Genomic DNA, 20,165 nt, shown 5'->3' with positions numbered 1-20,165 from the left:
TATTTTTAAAAATTCATTTATGGGATGTGGGTGTCGCTGGTTAGGCCAGCATTTATTGCTCATCCCTAGTTACCCTTCAGAAGTTGATGGTGAATTCTTGAATCGCTGTAGTCCCTGAGGTGTAGGTACACCCACAGTTCTATTAGGGAGAGAGTTCCAGAACGTTGCCCCAGCGACAGTGAAGGAGCAAGTGATTTGGAAGGGAACCTCCAGGTGGGTGGCGCTACCAGATATCTGCTGCTCCTGCCCTTCTAGATGGTCGCAGTTGTGGGTTTGGATGGTGCGGCTAAGGAATCTTGGCGGGTTCCTGCAGTGCATCTTGTAGATGGTAGACACGGCTGTCACTAGTCGTTGGTGGTCGAAGGTTTGAATGTTTGTGGCAGGGGAAGCAATCAAGCGAGTTGCTTTTTTCTGGATGGTGTCGAGCTTCTTGAGTGTTGTTGGAGCTGCACTCATCCAGGCAAGTGGAGAGTATTCCATTACACTCCTGACTTGTGCCTTGTAGATGGTGGACAGGTTTTGGGGGGTCAGCAGGTGAATTACTCACCATAGGTTCCTAGCCTTTGACCTGCCCTGGTAGCCTCAGTGTTAATGTGGCTAGTCCAGTTCAGTTTCTGATCAATGGTAACCCCAGATGGATGTGCCGTGCCTGCACTTGCTGACACGCAGGATATTGATCGTGGGGGATTCAGCGATGGTAATGCTATTGAATGTCAATATAGTGAGCGTATTGCCCTGTCCTTGCGCAATCTAGTCACTGGATTTCAACAATTCACTCAATATTCTTCCCAATATTTCTTCAGTCACCATTTTTTCTCTACACCAGAACAATTTATTAAACAAAATGTCCTCTTTGATCCAAGGGGCCTACCAGCTCCATGATGAGGTACCCTCACAGCTTCTGGCCTGCCTCAGCAGGGCCCACCTCATCAGGTTTAGGGCTGCCAAAGCTCCAGAACTGCCAGTCCTCTTTTTGGGCCTGCAGAATTGGGAGCCACCCATGAACTTGGAGGTAACCACTGACACACAGAAAATTGAGCCTCCAGCGCAGGCAAGGGACATCCATTTGATCCTAATGTCAGAGTTCCAACATGCACGGTCAATTCCAGTTCTCGGAATTAGCCTGGTCACTTTTCTCTGCATTGCCTCTAGTGTTAGATTGTCACCTATATCTTGATCAGAATGAGATGCAGTACCCAAAGTACAGCCTGGCCGTAGCACAATACAATTCAAGCTTGCATTCTAACTGCTTTCAGCTTTAATTGGACTTTCTATTGACTTTATTGATCACTCTTCTTCATTGACTCAACAATTAGTCAGTTTAACCCTTGCCTATCTCAACACCATCCACGAAGTACGAGCATTACTTTTTTCCTCTACTTACATCTAGCTTTGTACACTGGTCTGCATTGATTCTCATTTGCCACTGCCCCTCCGCAGTTTTACCAAATTAACTTTCTAACCTCTCCAAACCCCGGGTTAACTGCCACTGGCCTTCTGCACTTACCCATCCTTGCTCCAACCTTTGGTGGCCCGCATCTCCAGAACTCTCTCCCTATTCCCCAAGACCTTGAGCTCCTCCCTTCAAGTCTAAAACCTTGCTTAGAATGTATCTCTTTGGGTTTTGGACAGCTCATTAGCCCTCTCATGGCAGGATGGGGGGTTCTTTTCTTCATCTGTCAAAGATTTTGGGACATTTTTCTACATTAAAAATGCTATATAATTGACTTTTAATATATTAGAGCGAGTCGTTTTATGCATGCAAGTGTATGATAAAGTAAGCTGACTGAAATGACCTCTACAGATTGGGTTGCAAGGATGATCCAGGCTTCGTGCAAAAGCTCATTGTCGTGACTGAGGCAAAAAGGAAATTGAAGAAGAAACACATTTTTATTCTTGTACAGGCAAGTTGTCAAAATATTTCTTTGCAATTCATGTTCCTTTCTCTTTATTGCAATATTTTGCGTTTATATGTAAATTGCAACAAATATGCATCAATAAGTAGACTTTATGTATCACCATTTAACATGGGTCATTCAACAAGATTCACTCCCTATAACTAAACCACCAAATGTAAGCCATTTTATCACCTGTGTTATGCCCATGATAGAAGAAAAATGCTTCTTCAAAAGTTACATCTTCAAATATTAAAAAAATTCAAACTGTGCAATATTGAAATTATATTCAGCGGACCACAGTCGATTAAATTCTTCTTTCTACGAGTGTCAGTTTGTATTTTTGCGTTGGCGAATGTCCGCACTTGAGCAGGATTTCAGGTAAATTAATTTAGCATTTGTGTGCTAGTATCATAAATGATGTTGGAAAATGGAATATATTCCAGATCAAGTGCCCACTATCAATAGCGAGCACTGCTAGATTAGGTATAGCTTGGCTCGATGTAGAGTAAAGCTCCCTCTTCCCTGCTCCCACAATAATTTTAAGCCTTGGCTCAGAAGAACGCCACCCTACACTAGTGTGACCTTATTTTCCTCACCCACATCAACCATTTTGTGGCCTCCCAGTTATTATGGATAATATCAATTAGGGATAGTTTTGTGTTGCCTAAGCCCACTAGGAATTAGATAACCAAAGTTTGTTTCACATTTGACCATTACAACCAGGCAGAAAGAGGAAACTTTCATCGCATAATTCCGGGCCTATTCTTGACTCCAGGTACCGAAGGTGACAGGTCAGTGCCTAAACTCCGTTCCTTACGGAATTCAGTTTAAACCAATTTTCCTTTGCATAAAAAATAAATATGTATATTTAGGTTGTTGCAGATGTAAAATGGCTATCAAGGCAACTCAATTGATTAAACGCGTTTTAAGCCAAAAATGAAATTCCTTACTGAATGCAGTAATATTGTACACAAGTGTATTCATTTTTTTTGTGTACAGAACATACTTGCTTTGGTTTTAAAGGGGGAAAAGCCTGTTCGAACAAGAATCTATAAATATACAGACCAATATACCAAGTTAAAAAATATATAAGATGCTGGAAATATCATTCTGGAATATTTATCAATTGAGTGGGTATTCTTAATGATCCGCATGCCAACAAACTCCCGAAGGCGTTTCTTTTTTTGAGAACTGGATTCTCCACCAATGGGTAAGTGAACTACCATCCTGTCCTGCTTGACTCGGTCATCAGTAATTAGCGAAGTTCTGGTATATCCAGCCAGGCTGTTGGCATCCGCTTCACTTAAGATACCATCAAACATTAAGTCCTTGGTGCTGGCAATTCCACATGTGCAGGGAAACTGAGAAAAGAGAAGAGAACATTCTAGTGCTTCAAACGTAAACAGGAACATAAACATCCCATCCCCACGCCAGCCCCTCCCAAGCAACCCCCCTCCCCCCCCCGCCAGCATTGTTGCTTGGAGGGGGAACACTGTTGAGCTGTCTCGTTCCCATGAGGTCAGGAAAATTCGGCCCTCTGAGTGGAATGGACACAATTCGTCAAATTACATCAGCTTTGTGATGTGTTTTTTTTGTACCCACTAGGACCTGGATTTGAGCGTGCCTCAAAAAAAAAACAGGCAAAGGACATTTCAGTAAGTGCAGAGAGAAAGAAGGATTGATGTACCTGATGGTGCTGAACTTGGTGTATGTCTCTTCGCTTATGGAAAAGAATCAGGAGGAAATGTTTTCCTCATTCCTAGTGACTTTGAGGCAAGAGGCGGCATGGTAGCACAGTGGTTAGCACTGTTGCTTCACAGTGCTAGGGACCTGGGTTCAATTCGTAGCCTGGATCACTGACTGCGTGGAATTTGCACGTTCTCCCAGTATCTGTGTGTGTTTCCTCCGGGTGCTCTGGTTTCCTCCCACAAGTCCCGAAAGACATTCTTGTGAGGTAACTTGGACATTCTGAATTCTCCCTCCGCGTATCCGAACAGGCGCCGGAATGTGGCGACTAGGGGATTCTCACAGTAACTTCATTGCAGTGTTAATGTAAGCCGACTTGTGACAATAATAAAGATTATTATACTTGGACAAATTGGAGAAGCTAGACTAATGTCCACTGATTCTCTCGAGGAATCCAATGTGACAATCTTTCCTGACATGCTGTTTTTCTGAAGGATGATGATGATCTTTTATTTGTTCCATTACCTCATGTCTTTCACCCAAAAGCTGAGGCCAGAGTTGCTGAAATTGTTAGTGCAGGCACTCACACCCACAGCGGTGAAACAAACAGCAGAATTTTACACCCCGTGCAGGCTGGCAGGGCGGGCAAAAAATCGGATGCCAGCAGTGGGCGAGGCATCAGGTAGCCCACTCACTCTTGGGCAAATTGAGGCCCCTAAATGGCCAATAAATAGCCACTGAAAGACCTATTCCCACCGCTCTTGGGATTTAACCAGCAGCAGGTATGGATGCTACTTGATGAGGCTGCCAGGCTAAGTGGAAGAAATACCCAGTTCCGAACAAAAGCCACCATGGCCACTAAAGTCTACGCCCAACCGAGGCCTGCCAGCCTTGCCCCAGCAACACCCCAGATTACCTGAGTATTTCGATCCAAGGTATTGCCTGTAGTCCCAGCAGTGGCCACCATTCCTTGTGTCAGTATCAGGACCAGAGCTTCCAGTTATTTAATTGGCCCGCAAACCTTGGAGACAAGGCTTCCTCCCACCTGGGAGTGGGTGTCTCACCCTGAGCCATTTACCATCCCAATGGCCATTAAATGGCTGCATGGTGACGACCCAGCTCAATGGAGGAGGCCTCGCCCCGGACAACCCAGCCGAGCTGGAGCGGCCTCTCCGCGGACCATCCAGCCAAGCAGAGGAGGCCTCACCTCGGACCACCCAGCCCAGTGGAGGCCGCCTTGCCCCAGACCACCCAGCCAAGCACAGGTGACCTCGCCTGGATCACCCAGCCGAATGGAGACTGCCTCGCCCGGGACCACCCAGCCAGGTGAAGATGGCCTCACCCCGGAACTCCCAGCGAAACGGAGGAAGCCTTGCCCCAGACACCCAGCCGTGTGGAGGAAGCCTCACCCCGGACAACGCAGCCATGTGGCGACCGCCTTGCCCCGGAGCTCCCAGCGAACCTGAGGAAGCCTTGCCCCGGACCTCCTAGCGAAACGGAGGAAACCTTGCCCCGGACACCCAGCCATGTGGAGGAAGCCTCACCCTGGACCACCCAGCCGTGTGGAGACCGCCTTGCCCCGGACCTCCCAGCGAAACGGAGGAAGCTTTGCCCCGGACACACAGCCATGTGGAGGAAGCCTCGCCCTGGACCACGTAGCCGTGTGGAGACCGCCTTGCCCCGGACCTCCCAGCGAAACAGAGGAAACCTTGCCCCGAACACTCAGCCATGTGGAGGAAGCCTCACCCTGGACCACCCAACCGTGCGGAGACCGCCTTGCCCCGGGCCTCCCAGCGAAACGGAGGAAGCCTTGCCCCGGACCTCCCAGCGAAACGGAGGAAGCCTTGCCCCGGACACCCAGCCATGTGGAGACAGTCTCGTCCTGGACCTCCCAGTTGTGTGGAGGTGGGCTTGCCCCAGACCACCCAGCCGTATGGAGGAAGCCTTGCCCCGGACCTCCCATCCGTGTGGAGACAGTCTCGTCCCGGACCTCCCATCCGTGTGGAGACAGTCTCGTCCCGGACCTCCCATCCGTGTGGAGACAGTCTCGTCCCGGACCTCCCAGTCGTGTGGAGGAAGCCTTGCCCCGGACCTCCAAGCGAAACGGAGGAAGCCTCACACCGGACCACCCAGCCGTGTGGAGACCGCCTTGCCCCGGGCCTCCCATCCGTGTGGAGACAGTCTCTTCCCAGACTTCCAAGTCGTGTGGAGGCGGGCTTGCCCCGGACCACCCAGCCGTGTGGAGGCGGGCTTGCCCCGGACCACCCAGCCGTGTGGAGGCACCCTTGCCCTGGGCCACCCAGCCGTGTGGAGGAAGCCTCACCCCGGACCACCCAGCCGAGCCGAGGAAGCCTCGCCCCGGACCTTCCAGCCGAGCGGAGAAGACTTCACCACGGACCACCCAGCCGAGCGGAGGAGACTTCGCCCCGGACCACCCAGCCAAGTGGAGGAGACTTCGCCCCGACCTTCCAGCCGAGTGGAGGAGACTTCGCCCCGGATACCCAGCCGAGCAGAGGAGACTTCGCCCCGGACCACCCAGCCGAGCGGAGGAGACTTCGCCCTGGACCTCCCAGCCGTGTGGAGGCCCCCTTGCCCTGGACCACCCAGCCGAGCGGAGGAGACTTCGCCCAGGATACCCAGCCGAGCGGAGGAGACTTCGCCCTGGACCACCCAGCCGAGCGGAGGAGACTTCGCCCTGGACCACCCAGCCGAGCGGGGGAGACTTCGCCCCTGACCACCCAGCCGAGCGGAGGAGACTTCGCCCCGGACCATCCAGCTGAGCTGTGGCTGCCTCACTTTTGATTTTTCAGGAGGTGGAGTAAATTTTTGACGAGAGTCACTCACCCACAGGAGTAGTGGATTTAATGAGAGCCTGCCAGTCAGACAGAGTCCCTGTACTTCTGATTGGGCAATTGAAAAAGAAGCACAAATCTTCTTAATTTACAATACATCACCTTGGGGTCAACAGAATTCAACTTAGGTCCGAAAAAGGACCTACATGTGCTGGCAGCACATATAAATTCCACCGGCTCCCTGACGGATGCAGTAAATTTACGCAAGTCCGAGATCACCCCTGGATATTTACCAAACTATAAGCAACGGGACTGGTCAGAAAGGCCCATCTGTCTGGTGTGCTGCAATATTTGCTTAGCACTTAAAGAGGGACAGGAACTGTGTGCCAGCCAAATCCCCTACCAGAATGAAGACCGAGTTACACTCCAGTGACACAATTGTTACAGTACGAAGTCTTACCTGCCTTTCCCACACTCTCAGGCAGTGCATTCCAGAAGTGAACCACTCGCTGCTTGGAAAAGGGTTTTTCTCACATCTGTCATAATATCCACACATGTATATAATGAAGTGCAGACAGGCAGTGATTGACACGTAGGATGACCAGTAAGCACAGAGCACAGTGCAGCCAATCACCAGACTGGACACTACCACTATAAAGCCAGAGGGCACTAGGTTTCCCGCTCTCTCTGGACCCAGCTACTGAGACAGTCAGAGTCCACGAGCTAGCACAGTGCAAACAGTACGTCTGGTCAGGCTAGTGCAAGGTCTCCAGTCAGTTCAGTACAGTGTCGACCCACAGTTAAATATGTATGTTAGTTCTATCGTTCAATAAAACCGTGTTGGATCTTCTACAGTGTTAGAGGTCTGTTACTCGCATCGCTGCATCAAGTGCAGTCCACACTGAACCGACCTGCCTAACACATCAACATCACTTTTGCTCCTCATGCAAATCACCTTAACCCATACCGTCTCGTTATCGATCCTTTGACAAGTGAGAACAGTTATGAATAAAATGTATGAACATACGCACAACTTCTGGTCTCAAGTGTTCTTCCCATTAGCGCAGGCTGGATTTCAACACAGGGCCCAGAGGTGACAGGAAAATCTGCTTCTCACCAAATCTGCACATAGACCTTAAAAAAAATAGCTGCCTAGCTCTAAAACGGCTGTGGGTCATCAGTGCATAACAGTGATGGAAATAAACATGGGCAGAGTTAGAGCAGGCAAGGTCACGGAGGGATTTGCAAGCAACATCAAGGATTATGATGAATTCAGTGCATCACAAGCTAAAGAGCCAGTGGTGGTTGTTGAGAATGACAGTGATGGGTTAACGGATCTTAGTCCAGAGCAGGATGTAGGCAGCCGGTTACCCACAAAAATTAAAAACCTGACATTGCACATTTAAAACGTATTGCTCATTGCAGGTGAAATGCTGTCAATCGTACAGATGGGTCGCTGGTTGATCTCACCTTTTGCAGGAGTTTCCTTTCATTTCTCTCTTGCACTGTAGTTAGGTAATTGACAGCTGCGTACTCCAACACCGAGAGAAAGACAAACACAAAACTAACCCACAGGTAAATGTCCACAGCTTTAATGTACGACACCCTTGGCATGGAAGCATTCACACCCGTGATGATGGTGGACATAGTTAGAACTGTCGTTATACCTGGAATTAGAGAAAACCTGAAAAATACCATTCCATTCTACTTGGGGGGGGGGGGGGAATTACTGCTGACTTAATTTTTGTAAAGTTTTTTTTAAATATTGCAGCTGTTTCCCAAGAAATTAGAATCGTCCCTACCGGTGGAATATATTTTACCCCTACCTCCTTCACATTTCATTAAAAAGACAATTTTCTAAATCTTTTAAAGAAAGAGAACGCATAGTTCTGGGAATAAATCTAAATTATCTTCCTCAATAAGGTAAGGATTAAGACACCAATTATCTTAGATGGATGTTTGCTAACATTTTGATTTTGTTTTAGAGGAAACAAAGTGAAACATTCAGGGGTAGAAACTCATCTCGGGCCAAAACAGATGGTATCAGGGAGCAGATTACTCATTATATACAGTACCTGATATTTAATACCATTAACTGTAATACAATTGAATATTGGGCACTGAATCATCCCTCCAGGGCTCTGTCAGAGAATCTGTATTGTTGGACGGAGGCCGAGCCTACAATTCCAGATGGCCAGAGTGGGATGCAGCCTCGAGAGCAGGTCAGCTCAGCTAGAATAGAAAACCAAGGTGGCTGGACCTGGAAGCAAACTTGAGAGAGATTTGGAATGGTGTACCTTTTGGGTAAGGATTGTACCCATGGAACTTAGGTACAGTAGAGCTGCTGTTAGCTTGGGATCAGACTAGCTTTTTGAAGGAGAGAAGCTGGAATTTCTTGTGAAGAAGGCTGAGTTTGAACAAACCTTTGTGACTCATTGTGATAAACCATGGATGAGTGATGTCTGGGTGGGTTGCTGAGAGGCTCAGAGGGGCCTGTATTGTTTGGGTCTACCATTTAATGTGCAATTGTTTGATGTGCTCAATCACAGTTACTGTTAACTCATGTTTCCCTTGTGTTAATTCGATAGTATAAGATAGATGGTATTGACTGTTTGCTTTGTTGATTCTTGTATAGTAAAGTTTCTTCTGCTTGTTTGAAACAATGCAGTCTTGCGGCTTTATTCTCTTCATAAGTAACTGGGATTTCTAATTTCACCTACTTTGAAAGGAAGTTACTGGTCCCTAACTGGTTCATAACAAAATTTGGGGGTCTTGTGTGGGATTGTAACGGGGATTGAACTTTGACATTGCTATTAATCGCAGGAGGGATTCCTTTTTTGAGCAGGTTGTCGGCTGGTAAAGTGATAAAATTGTAGCTATAATTGGATCAAAGTCAACTGAATCATTCGTCTGAGGCTCCTTACAGTGAAGATAAAAAGTGTAGTAATTGCAACTGCCAGATTTTAATTTATTTAGTAACATACATAATTATATAAAAGTCAATTGGCATGATTAAAATGAATCTTTGCTTACCTAGTGAAACTCTGGCTGGTACAGCTCGCCGATCAATCCAGAATGACACCCAGGACAGCATGACCATCAGAGTCGCTGGGAAGTAGGTTTGTAGCAAAAAGAAGAAAATGTGGCGACGCAGAGTGAAGTTAATGTACAGACGATTGTACCAGCCTATTTGTGAAAGCAGATATTTGTCAATATAGATTCTTTGTGCATTTTTCTCAAAGTCAAAGGTTGCACTTTTGGACCTCAAAAGCACCCTACATTTTTGAAGGATCCATTAAAGGTTCCACAACGTAGTGCTCAGGACACTTTCTTTTAATAAATATTTTTATTCTCCTCCTTTTTCACATTTTCTTCCAAATTTACATCCAACAATAAACAATAATCAGTAACGAATGCAATGTCAATCCCCATATCAATAACAACAATCCCATCCTCCCACCAAGCCCCCAAACATTAGCCCGCATGTTCACATAAACAAATGTCAAAAAGGAATCAGGAATCACCCATAGTCGCCATTAACACACACAGCCCCCCCCCCCCCTCCACCCAACCTTCCCAGCCATCCCCCCTAATGTTCGATGTAATCCAATCCTCGAAAGTGCATAATGAATAACGCCCAGGAATTGTAGAACCCCTCCATCCTTCCCCTCAGTTCAAATTTGACCTTCTCAAGAGTCAAGAATTCCAGCAGGTCCCCCCCGCCACGCCAGTGCACAGGATGGAGAGGTTGACCTCCACCCCAACAGGATCCGTCTTCGGGCGATCAACGAGGCGAAGGCTATAACATCTGCCTCCACACCCGTTTCCAACCCTGGCTGGTCTGACACCCCGAATATGGCCTTCCGAGGGCCCGGGTCCAGTTTCACGTGCACCACTCTCGAGATTACCCTAAAAACCTCCTTCCAGTAATCCTCCATCTTTGGACAGGACCAAAATATATGTGGTTTGCGGGCACCCCCCGCCCCTCCCCACAACGTTCACACACATCTTCTACCCTCTCAAAGAGCTGGCTCATCCTCACCCTTGTACGGTGTGCTCTATATACCACCTTTAGCTGTATCAGCCCCAACCTCGCACACTGCGGCGGCCGCGGTGTGCAACATGGCACTGGCCACGCGCGGACCCGGTCTGCCAAAAACTGCCCCCCTGAATCCAGCTTCGCCACTTCCGGACCACCCCCCCACCAGACCCCCAGCCCACGCCGAACGTCCCACTGCCAGCAGACTCAGTCTGCAGCTGCCACGCGAGGTCCCCGAATAGTGTGAGCCCATTCGAGCGATGCCGTCAGGGTCTCGGCCCATCGGGGGCAGAGCATCGGGGGAGGGCCTCAGGTGATGCCCTGAGGCCGTCCATATGGCATATGCCATTTTTGAGGGGGCGGAGCATTGCAAAAATGGTGCCGCCCCCGATTCCGGTGTAAACGTGGATTCTCCGACCGATCGGCGAATGGAGAATCCAGCTGGGATAGTTTCTCTCTGTCTTTGGCGGGCAGAATTCAGTCAGAATAAATGAACATGATGCCACTGTTTCTCTTTCTGTTCCAGTGTTTTTTCTGCCGAAATCCTTTTTTAGGGGAGTGGAGAAATTGACTTTGCCTTTAATTGAGTGGACAAAGTAGCTAGAATTCAGGAGAAGATCATTCAGAGGGAACGGCAGTCAGGGGGCTTTGTGTTGCCAAACCTGATATATTAATTGGCAGCAAATGCTGAGAAGGTGCTGGGGTGGTGGGAGGACACTGAGGCTGTATGGGTGCCGAAGAAGTCAGGGTCGTGTGGGGGTTGGGGTTGAGGGAATTAGTGACAGCCTTGCTGCCATTTTCTCCAGGGAAGTATTCAGCGAACCCGGTGGTGGTCTCCACGCTGAAGACATGGAGACAATTTCGGCAGCACTTTAAATTGGGGGCGGTATCGAAGTTGGTGCTGATTTTTGCGAACCACATGTTTGAGCTGGGGAGGGTGGATGCCAGGTTTAGGGGATGGGAGGAGAAGGGGGTGGAAGGGACTTGGTTTTGGAGGGGCGATTTGAGAGCTTGGAAGAGTTGTCAGAGAAATTTGGGCTTCCACAGGCAGAAACCTTTAGGTATCTACAGGTTCATAATTTCACGAAAAAGGTCTATCCGACATTACCGGTGATGCCGCAGATCTCGTTGTTGGAGAGGGTTTTGTCACTAACAGGGCTGTAGGAGGTTAGTACGTCGGGGATTTATGGTAGGATAATGGCGGAAGATGCAATGTCTGTAGAGGGGGTAAAGGCTAAGTGGGAGGAGGAGTTAGGGTAGGAGATGGAGAATGGGGTATGGTGCGAGGCTCTGCGTAGGGTGAATGCAACGTTGTCATGTGTTGGGTTACAGATGATCCGAGTTGAAGGTAGTGCATCAGGCCCATTTGACCAAATCCAGGATGTGAAGGCTAATTGCGGAAATGGAGGATGAGTGTGAGCAATGTGGGCGGGGTCCTACTAACCATATTCTGGTGGTGTCCTAAACACACGGGATTCTGGGTCTCCTTCAGCACTGTCGCCGATTCTACAAATTGAACTGAAACCCTGTCCCTCGGGTACCATATTTGGGGTGTCCGACCTGCCGGAGTTGCAGCCAGGGCGGGGGCTGACATTCTGGCCTTTGCCTCGCTGATTGCTCGAAGATAGGTGCTGCTGGGGTGGAGGGCAGCTTCTCCACCCAGTGTTTCAGTATGGCTGGGGGATGGCATGGAGTTTTTATATCTCGAGAAAGTTAAGTACACCGTGAGGGGGGCAATTGAGGGGTTCTACCAGAGATGGCATCCCTTTATTCTGCACTTTAAAAAGCTGGGCACCATTTTGGGGGCGTGGGGGAGGAGAAGGAGATTGAGGGTGCGGGGAGCTAGGCGAGGTGGGAGGGATCTTCTTGTGGGCTGTTTGTTTTCACAGCAGGGGGCTGGGGTTTGTTATTATGTATAAAATTGAAGCAGCTGAATAAAAATAAAATAAAAAATAAAGCAAGGCTGTTGTTCAGCTATTTTATAATCTGTGTGAATACCAAATAAACTGCGTGAAATTGCAATTCATGTGTCATACACGAACACTCACCTGTACTGCTATAGAAAGCCAATTTAGAGGTAGTGTGAAATTTCTGGATGAGAAACTGAGACAAAGAGACCTTCTCATCTGTCTTCAGTGCTTCTTTCTCATCCTTCCAATACAGCATAAGGTCATCTTCAGTGTAAGCATCTGCCACAAAACAGATATCAATGTTTAATTGTGACATTGAGACTGGATTGTGCAAACCCAGCCTCTGGTGAACAAATGATATTCTAACATTAATTTTAGATACAAAATCACCCAGTTACATCAGGTTTTGAATTTCACGGAATGTACTCAATGATTGTACCTCTTGGTGCAGAAGCACCTTCACTGACGAGCAGTGCACCTCCATTTTAGATTCACAATATTCAATCAAAAAAATAGAGTGCTAAAGGCAAATTACTGCGGATGCTAGAATCTGAAACAAAAACAAAAAATACTGGACAATCTCAGCAGGTCTGACAGCATTTGTGGAGAGAGTATTACGGACGCATGGTCAACTCTCAACAGTGGCTAAGAGACTGGACCAGAACCATAATATTTTTAAAGTTTTAAGACAGTGCAGAAAGATTGATTTGTTCCTGGAGTGATACTATAATAAATAGGGCTTGGTTATTTTATAAACAAACTTTGAAACAAAAGAAAAAAAACTATATTTAAACATTTAAACTTCAACTCTAGCAATAACAGATTACATACATTTCTTAACCTTAACATACTAATTCCCATTAAACAATACTTTAACAGAACATGCAGCTCTCATTCCACTTACACAGGAAATACTTGCACTTACAAAGTAATTTTTCTTCTGTTAGAGACATTCGTTCAGAACCCTTTTCCAAAGCCTGTCTCGGTGGCAACTTTCATGATCTCTCCTGGTCAATTTCCAAAGCCGTCTCCTGTACCTGTTCAAAAGAGGATTCTTTCTCTCTCTCTCTATGCTCCACCTAGCCACTCAAACAAAGCTTCTGTTGGGTTTCCAGAATTGAACCTGTTATCGTTACTGTGGCTGTTTGATTTCCTACTTCCGTTTATACAAAAGGACGGAGCTATGCTTTTGACATGCAACTAACCTCCCATTGATGGACAAAGAAGCCATTAGATTCTGTAATGGCCTAATAGCTGGTCAGGCAGGAGTGTCCCGAAGAACAATGGATCTGGGGCATCCTGTGTATTCCCATGAGTGTATGCTTGATTGGGACAATTTAAATCGGACAAATGTGGGTGTATCCCTCTGACTCTGTGATAGTAGTATTTTCCCTCAGTTAATTCACCCCTAAATTGTCTCCTGCATCCGCGATATAATTTCTGGACCCAATATCCTCATATCTACCTCGCGTAACAGAGAGAAGGGAGATAACGTTTTGAGACTGGATGATTATTTGTCAAAGCTTCGGAGAACTGGAAATAGGGTCAGATTTATACTGTTGGGGGGGGGGGGGGTGCGTGGAGCAGTGGGGCTGGTTAGAGGACCAGCTATAGGTGGAGGTTGACAAAGATGTCATGGACAGAAATACAAAGGGAATGTAAAGGGTGCTGATCAAGGCTAAGAAGGGCGCTGATAGTGGCACATTAAAAGATCAGAGTGTGTTAATGGCAGAACAAAGGTAAGCAATGTGTAAAAGGCAACTAGGAACAGGAAACAGGTGACCCAAGTGGAGCGGGGTGGGGGGAAGGGGACAATAGTGAGGGGAAAATTGGATGGATGGAAGAAATGAAAATCAATTGATAGAAATAAAAATGGGGTGAAGGCGGAGGAGAGAATTCACAGTCTGAAGTTGTTGAACTCAATGTTAAATCCGGAAGGCTGTAAACATGCCTAATCAGAAGATGAGATGCTATTCCTCCTGTTTATGTTGAGTTACACTGGACCAGCAGGCCAAGGACGAACTTGTGGACATGAAAGTCGGATGGTGAGTTGAAATGGCAAACGATAGGAAGGTCTGGATTGCTAGTTTGGATTAGATTTGATCATTACCTCTTTGTACAACATCAATCTGGTATGTTTGTCACAGAGTGAAGATACATTACGCAGCCAGATTCACCACTGTATTTATAAATCGGGGTTGATTTTAAACTGCTCTGCCCAGGAGTTGAGGAACTGTTAAAGTAGATCAATTTTTTAAAAGTGTTTTTTGATTGGGTTTTCACATGTTATAATTCACAATTCATAGGTTACATATCCCAAAACCGCACCCCCAAATAATAAAAGCAAACAGAATTCCGACATATATTTATAGTAATTGTCTTCTCTCCCGCTATGGCCATGGCCCCCCTTTGGTCAGCATACATTTGTTACAATCCCCATTGTGGCCAGAGCACATATTTACAGGGGTGTCTATTTACAGTTCAGTTTGGGCTTTGGCTTGTCCTCGGACCAGTCCCCTGCAGCTTTGTCCCTTGTTCCTCTCATTCTCTGTGTGCCTTCACCCTTCCTAAAGTAGATCAATTTGACCTCCTCACTTTAATCATGCTGGCTACCATTCCAACTGCATACTTGATTAATGTGGCGGAGGAGCCTGCCACAAGCAGTCAGGTACCACATGAATGCTATGCCATTCAGGACCCTATGACGTAGTGACGACCTTGAAGTCCTTTCCCAGTAGACAACCTACTCGGTAAAACCTCATGGGTGTGATCTCAGGCTCTGAACTAGAGTGCTATTATTGAACGTCCAATACATTTTGGAATACGGAGATTGCTTGGCTTTTTATTTGTACCTTACTTGCCCTAATTAAGCTTCCACAGATTATCATGGAAGCAAATTTTGCATCATTGCTTTTGATGGAAGAAAAGCTGATGGAAGAAGAGCAGTCTCAAAAATCCAGGACAAACAGCAGGTGGGCCTTTTGCAAAACAGCACTTGGGGTCGGGTGGGGGGGGGGGCAGACATCAGTGAATACTCGCCGCCGCAGATCTTACCCAGCCCAACAGGGCCAAGAGTCTGAGGTACCTGAGATCCCCAGAATAGAATCCAACTTTGGCATAGAGTTTATGGGCCTTGATTTTTGCCATTCCATAATGAGGTTCTGGAGAAGGCATAGAAACAGAATCGACTTTTAATTAAATAAAGACAACCCCCCTAACCACCCGCTTCTTCATTGCACGCATGGCATGCCTTACACCACTTGTCCATGCCGGTGTGTGTGCCCCTCCTTTGCCCACAGTCTTATATCTGATTATTCATGAAGGCCCCGCCTTCTCAACCTTGCTCCTCGTCTGAGGTGTGGTGATCCTCAGGTCAACCACCATCAGTCAGCTCTCTGCCTGAAAGTGGACAGCCTATGGTCATTTGGGATTATGGCGACTTCACCTTTACTTTAACATATCTGGTTCCCACTCGTATACGTGGACCGCTCATGGTGGCTTCGCCCTCCTGCCCACTACCCGCACTCACCTTCCGCAAACAACATCTGTCTTTGGTAAGATGGTCAGGGTGATAGAGCCCGGGAACTGGCATGCAGGCCAGGGATGTAAAATACTGCACTAGCCCATCTCCATTCCCAGCACCAAAATCTTACCGAGCCTTGTCCACTATGGTGGAAGACGAATAAAAAGATTAGATGATAATCTTGGAGAAGTCAACAGAATCTCTGCCTGCAAGTAGAAAATTGGATTTCTTTTTTAAAATAAATTTAGAGTACCCAATTCATTTTTTCCAATTAAGGGGCAACTTAACGTGGCCAATCCACCTACCCTGCACATCTTTGGGTTGTGGGGGCAAAACCCACGCAAACACGAGGAGAATGTGCAAACTCCACATGGACAGTGACCCAGAGCGAACCTGGGACCTCGGCGCCATGAGGCAGCAGTGTTAACCACTGCATCACCGTGCTGCCCAGAAAATTGGATTTCTGTCAGAAGTCCAGGTTTAGTTGATTTTCTCCCAATTAAACAATCTCGGATTGTTTTGGGCAGAAAATCCATCAGTTCCGCCAATGTTTACATTCAATGGGGTGAATGATGTGGTAACAAGAACAATGGCTAGATAGATGTTTTGCAAAAACATAGCTAGCCACAGTGCAATTCACCTAAATACTGAAAGGTTTTTGGTTGAGTGGCAAGGAGGGTTTAAATATACCCTTAGTCAAGCCTGGAGTGCAGTGAGAATGCACTGAACAAGCACATGGTGTACATGACTTACAGCTCTCTATCTCCAGGGAACAGGTCTGTGTGTCGAGAGGGAAGCGGCTGAAATCCATGTTGCACATCGCTGTTACTGTAACCCTACAAAGCAAATAGATCACTTGTAAAGTTGTCAATGTTACACAATGAATAACGATCCAGCTCTGACCACCACCATGAAGTAGACATCAATTCAGTGTTTCAATAGGTTTATCATGTCTTCAGGATGGAATTAATTAGACCTTTTTTTCGATTTCCGGTGCCATAACTCCCAAGATCACCATAGCCCAAAGATTAAGGCAACTTCCTAAACTAAAACAGGAAACCATGCCAGTGGAGATTTTCCAGGTCCTGTGCATCTTGGGTCACCTTGGCGCAGTAAATACAGGATAACCAGATGGGCCCCTTTGTGGGGAAAATAGTCCAACCCTTCCTGGTTTCCCAGTATTTTCAGCTTGTTCATGAGGGTTGATAAATTGATGGACAAAAAGAAATCAGGTACTGTAGGCCCACTGCTTTGACAGCAATATACCCACTCCATACCAGATATGCTCCACTATAGAATTAGCCCTCATCAGAATAAGCCATGGAGAATTCAGTGGGGAGATTCCTGATCGGCCGTTCTGTCAACTATTTCCTCATACCAAGGATTTTTCACTCAATGCAATGAGGAATATCTATAAATAACATTTTTAAAAACCTCATTCATGGAATGTTGGCATCGCTGGCTGGATCAGCATTTATTGCCCATCCCTAATTGCCCTTGAATTGAGTAGCCTGCTGGGCCATTTCAGAAGGCATTTAAGAGTCAACCACTTTGTTGTGGAGTGTCCTGTGGACCAGACTGAGTAATGATGGCAGATTTCCTTCACGAAAGGATGTTAGCGAACCCAGATGGGTTTATATAACAATCAACAATGGTTTCATGGTCATCATTCGAATTTTTAATTCCAGATATTTATTGACTTCACCATCTGCCATGGCGGGATTCGAACCCGAGACCCCAGAACATACCCTGGGTCTCTGGATTACTAGCCCGGTGACAATACCACTATGCCACTGCCTCCCCATAAATAAATGGAACATTGCAATATATGAAAATAACAGAAATACTTTGCCCAAAGTATTTTCACTCTTTTTCATTGCAACAACACTGAACACAGGGCAGGACATTTTGGATAGTGGGTTTCCCATCTCACCACCTGAAGAGTCAGAAAGAAATGCACTCCTGCCGAAGTCAAGATTTAATGCTCTGAGACTGGGGGAATTCTGCCACCACTTGGGAGGGAGTCTTGCCTCAGAATGCTGCCTGACAATATGATTAGCTCTCTAGTCCCAACAACACTACCAGGAGTGGTGGAAACTGCTGGACTACAAGCAGTCCCCAGGTTCGAAGTGCCAAAAGTCCACAGGACCAGGCACTTATAGGATCTTTCAGTGGATTTGGATAGGGGTCAGGGGAGAGGGAGAGGGTTAGTGGGGCTCATGATGGCAAGGCCACGTGGTAAGGGAGGACCCAATGGGAGCAGACCTGGGGGTGCCCGATCTAAAAAGGGGGCCAGTGATGGGAGTTCCTCCTCTCTTTTCCCACCCGAGGTCCAAGCAGGGTGAGCTGTCAGACTTTCCCTCTCACCCAGTACTCCTCCAACCAGCCAGAAGATTTTGTTCAATAATTGGTCATTTAAAGCCCTCAATTAGGACGAGGGCCAAATTCGGCTGCTTTTTCCGGCACGACTGTGGGTTACGTATGAGGGTCAGCACCACTATTTCGAGGAACCCGAAGAGGCGATGGACTTCGTTAAGAAGCAAGGGCTAGCCCTGAGCTGAGGACGTTTGGACTCATGTCAGAACTTTTAAGTAAATGTGGTGTCCCTCCCATTTTGAAAATTGGCTGCATGTTTGGGTCCGTTTTTTCGACCTTTTTAGGGTGATGGAAGATGGTAGAGATGTGGGTTTTTTTGCGTGCTTTTTGCGTAGTTTACCTGAATGTTTCCTTTTTGGGCTCCCTGATTAGTTGGAGTTTGGCTGGGGGGAGAATAATAAAGAAAACAGTTAAAGGGTTGGGTTAAAATGGATGCTTCAGGGGAACTTTGTGCAATCTTTTCCTGTGTCTGTATGGGAAGGTCTGAGAGTGCCTGTTATTTCTTATCTCTTTTATTTCTTGTTTAACTTGAATCGTGCTATTGTGGGGGTTGTTTAGGACTTGTATAGAGTGTTTGCTTAAGTAGGGCTGATCTGGGGAAGTGGTATGGATGGGTCGGGGGAGGTGTGACTGGGAACAATGGGTGGGAGACTCGCTGGCGCCGAGGCTGTGAGCCCCAGGCTAGCTGAGTGGGGCTAGTCAATGGTAGCCGAGGTGGGGGGTGTGCATATAGTTAGATTAGAGCAGGGGTTAGGTGATAGGATGGTGTTGCTGGGGGGGGGGGGAGTTGTTTTGCTGACGGGGATGGAAACTGGGCATGGCAACAGTGGGTCATGGGTGGAGCCGGCCAGGGGGCGGGCCAGATGAAGCGCGACACATGGCTGGGGGGCTGGCCAAGGAAAAGGGGATGGCTGATCGGCAGAGATGGGGGGGGGGGGTGAAGTGCACCCAACCAGGCTGATCACCTGGAATGTTAGAGGGTTAAACAGGCCAGTGAAGAGGGCGGGTGTGTTTGCGCATCTGCAGGTTCTGAAGGCGGACATAGTCATGCTGCAGGAGACGCACCTAAAAGTGGCAGACCAGGTTAGGTTAAGGAAGGGCTGGGTCAGTCAGGTCTTTCATTCGGGGCTGGATTCTAAGACGAAGGGGGTTGCGATCCTGATTAATAAAAGGGTACAATTTGAGGCGGAGGGCACAGTCGTGGATGGGGGTGGCAGGTTTGTTATAGTGAGGGGTAAGCTCGAAGGGGTGAGAGTAGTCCTGGTTAGTGTATATGCCCCTAATTGGGACGATGTGGATTTTATTAGGAGGATGCTGGGGAAGATCCCCGACTTGGATCCGCGTAAGCTGATCATGGGCGGGGACTTTAATACGGTCCTGGACCCGAGCCTGGGCCGGTCATGCTCAAGAACGGGCAGGTTGCCAGCGATGGCAAAGGAACTGAGCGGGTTAATGGAGCAAATGGGGGGAGCAGATCCGTGGAGATTTAGCCAGCCGACGGCGAGGGAGTTCTCGTACTACTCCCAGGTCCACAAGGTGTGTTCCCGAATCAGCTACTTTGTTGTGAGTAGGGACCTGCTGGCCGGAATGGTGGGGTCAGAATATTTGCCAATTGCCATATCGGACCATGCTCTGCACTGGGTAGACCTGCAGTTTTGTAAGGACAGCTTTCAGCGCATACCATGGAGGCTGGAAGTTGGACTACTCGCGGACGAGACGGTGTGCGAGAGGTTGAGGAAATGCAGGCAGAATTACCTGCAGGTGAACGATACTGGAGAAGTCTCGGCAGCGGTGCTCTGGGAGGCACTGAAGGCAGTGGTGAGAGGGGAGCTGATTTCAATTTGGGCGTACAGGGGCAGGACAGACAGGGCAGAGACGAACCGACTGATTAAGGAAATTCTACGGACGGACAGGACTTATGCGGAATCCCCGAGGCCAGAG

The 20,165-nt window shown here is 47.6% G+C and overlaps 1 protein-coding gene across 1 annotated transcript in view; it reads right to left on the bottom strand.

Moving 5' to 3' along the window:
• Positions 1-1,871: 1,871 nt before the first annotated feature.
• The window catches only part of LOC140410927 (gamma-aminobutyric acid receptor subunit rho-2-like), a 113,117-nt gene continuing 94,823 nt past the window's right edge, over positions 1,872-20,165 (bottom strand). Inside the window, exons 5-9 of the mRNA XM_072499770.1 lie at positions 16,602-16,684; positions 12,464-12,604; positions 9,410-9,562; positions 7,847-8,043; positions 1,872-3,259 (exon numbers count right to left, since the gene is read on the bottom strand). Of these exons, the coding sequence (XP_072355871.1) occupies positions 2,948-3,259; positions 7,847-8,043; positions 9,410-9,562; positions 12,464-12,604; positions 16,602-16,684 (886 nt within the window). The 3' untranslated portion in view covers positions 1,872-2,947. The remainder of the gene's footprint in view (positions 3,260-7,846; positions 8,044-9,409; positions 9,563-12,463; positions 12,605-16,601; positions 16,685-20,165) is intronic.

Source organism: Scyliorhinus torazame, chromosome 4 (genome assembly GCF_047496885.1).
Source record: "Scyliorhinus torazame isolate Kashiwa2021f chromosome 4, sScyTor2.1, whole genome shotgun sequence".
Classification (NCBI taxonomy): Eukaryota; Metazoa; Chordata; class Chondrichthyes; order Carcharhiniformes; family Scyliorhinidae; genus Scyliorhinus; species Scyliorhinus torazame.
This window is presented reverse-complemented; position numbering and strand designations above follow the sequence as displayed.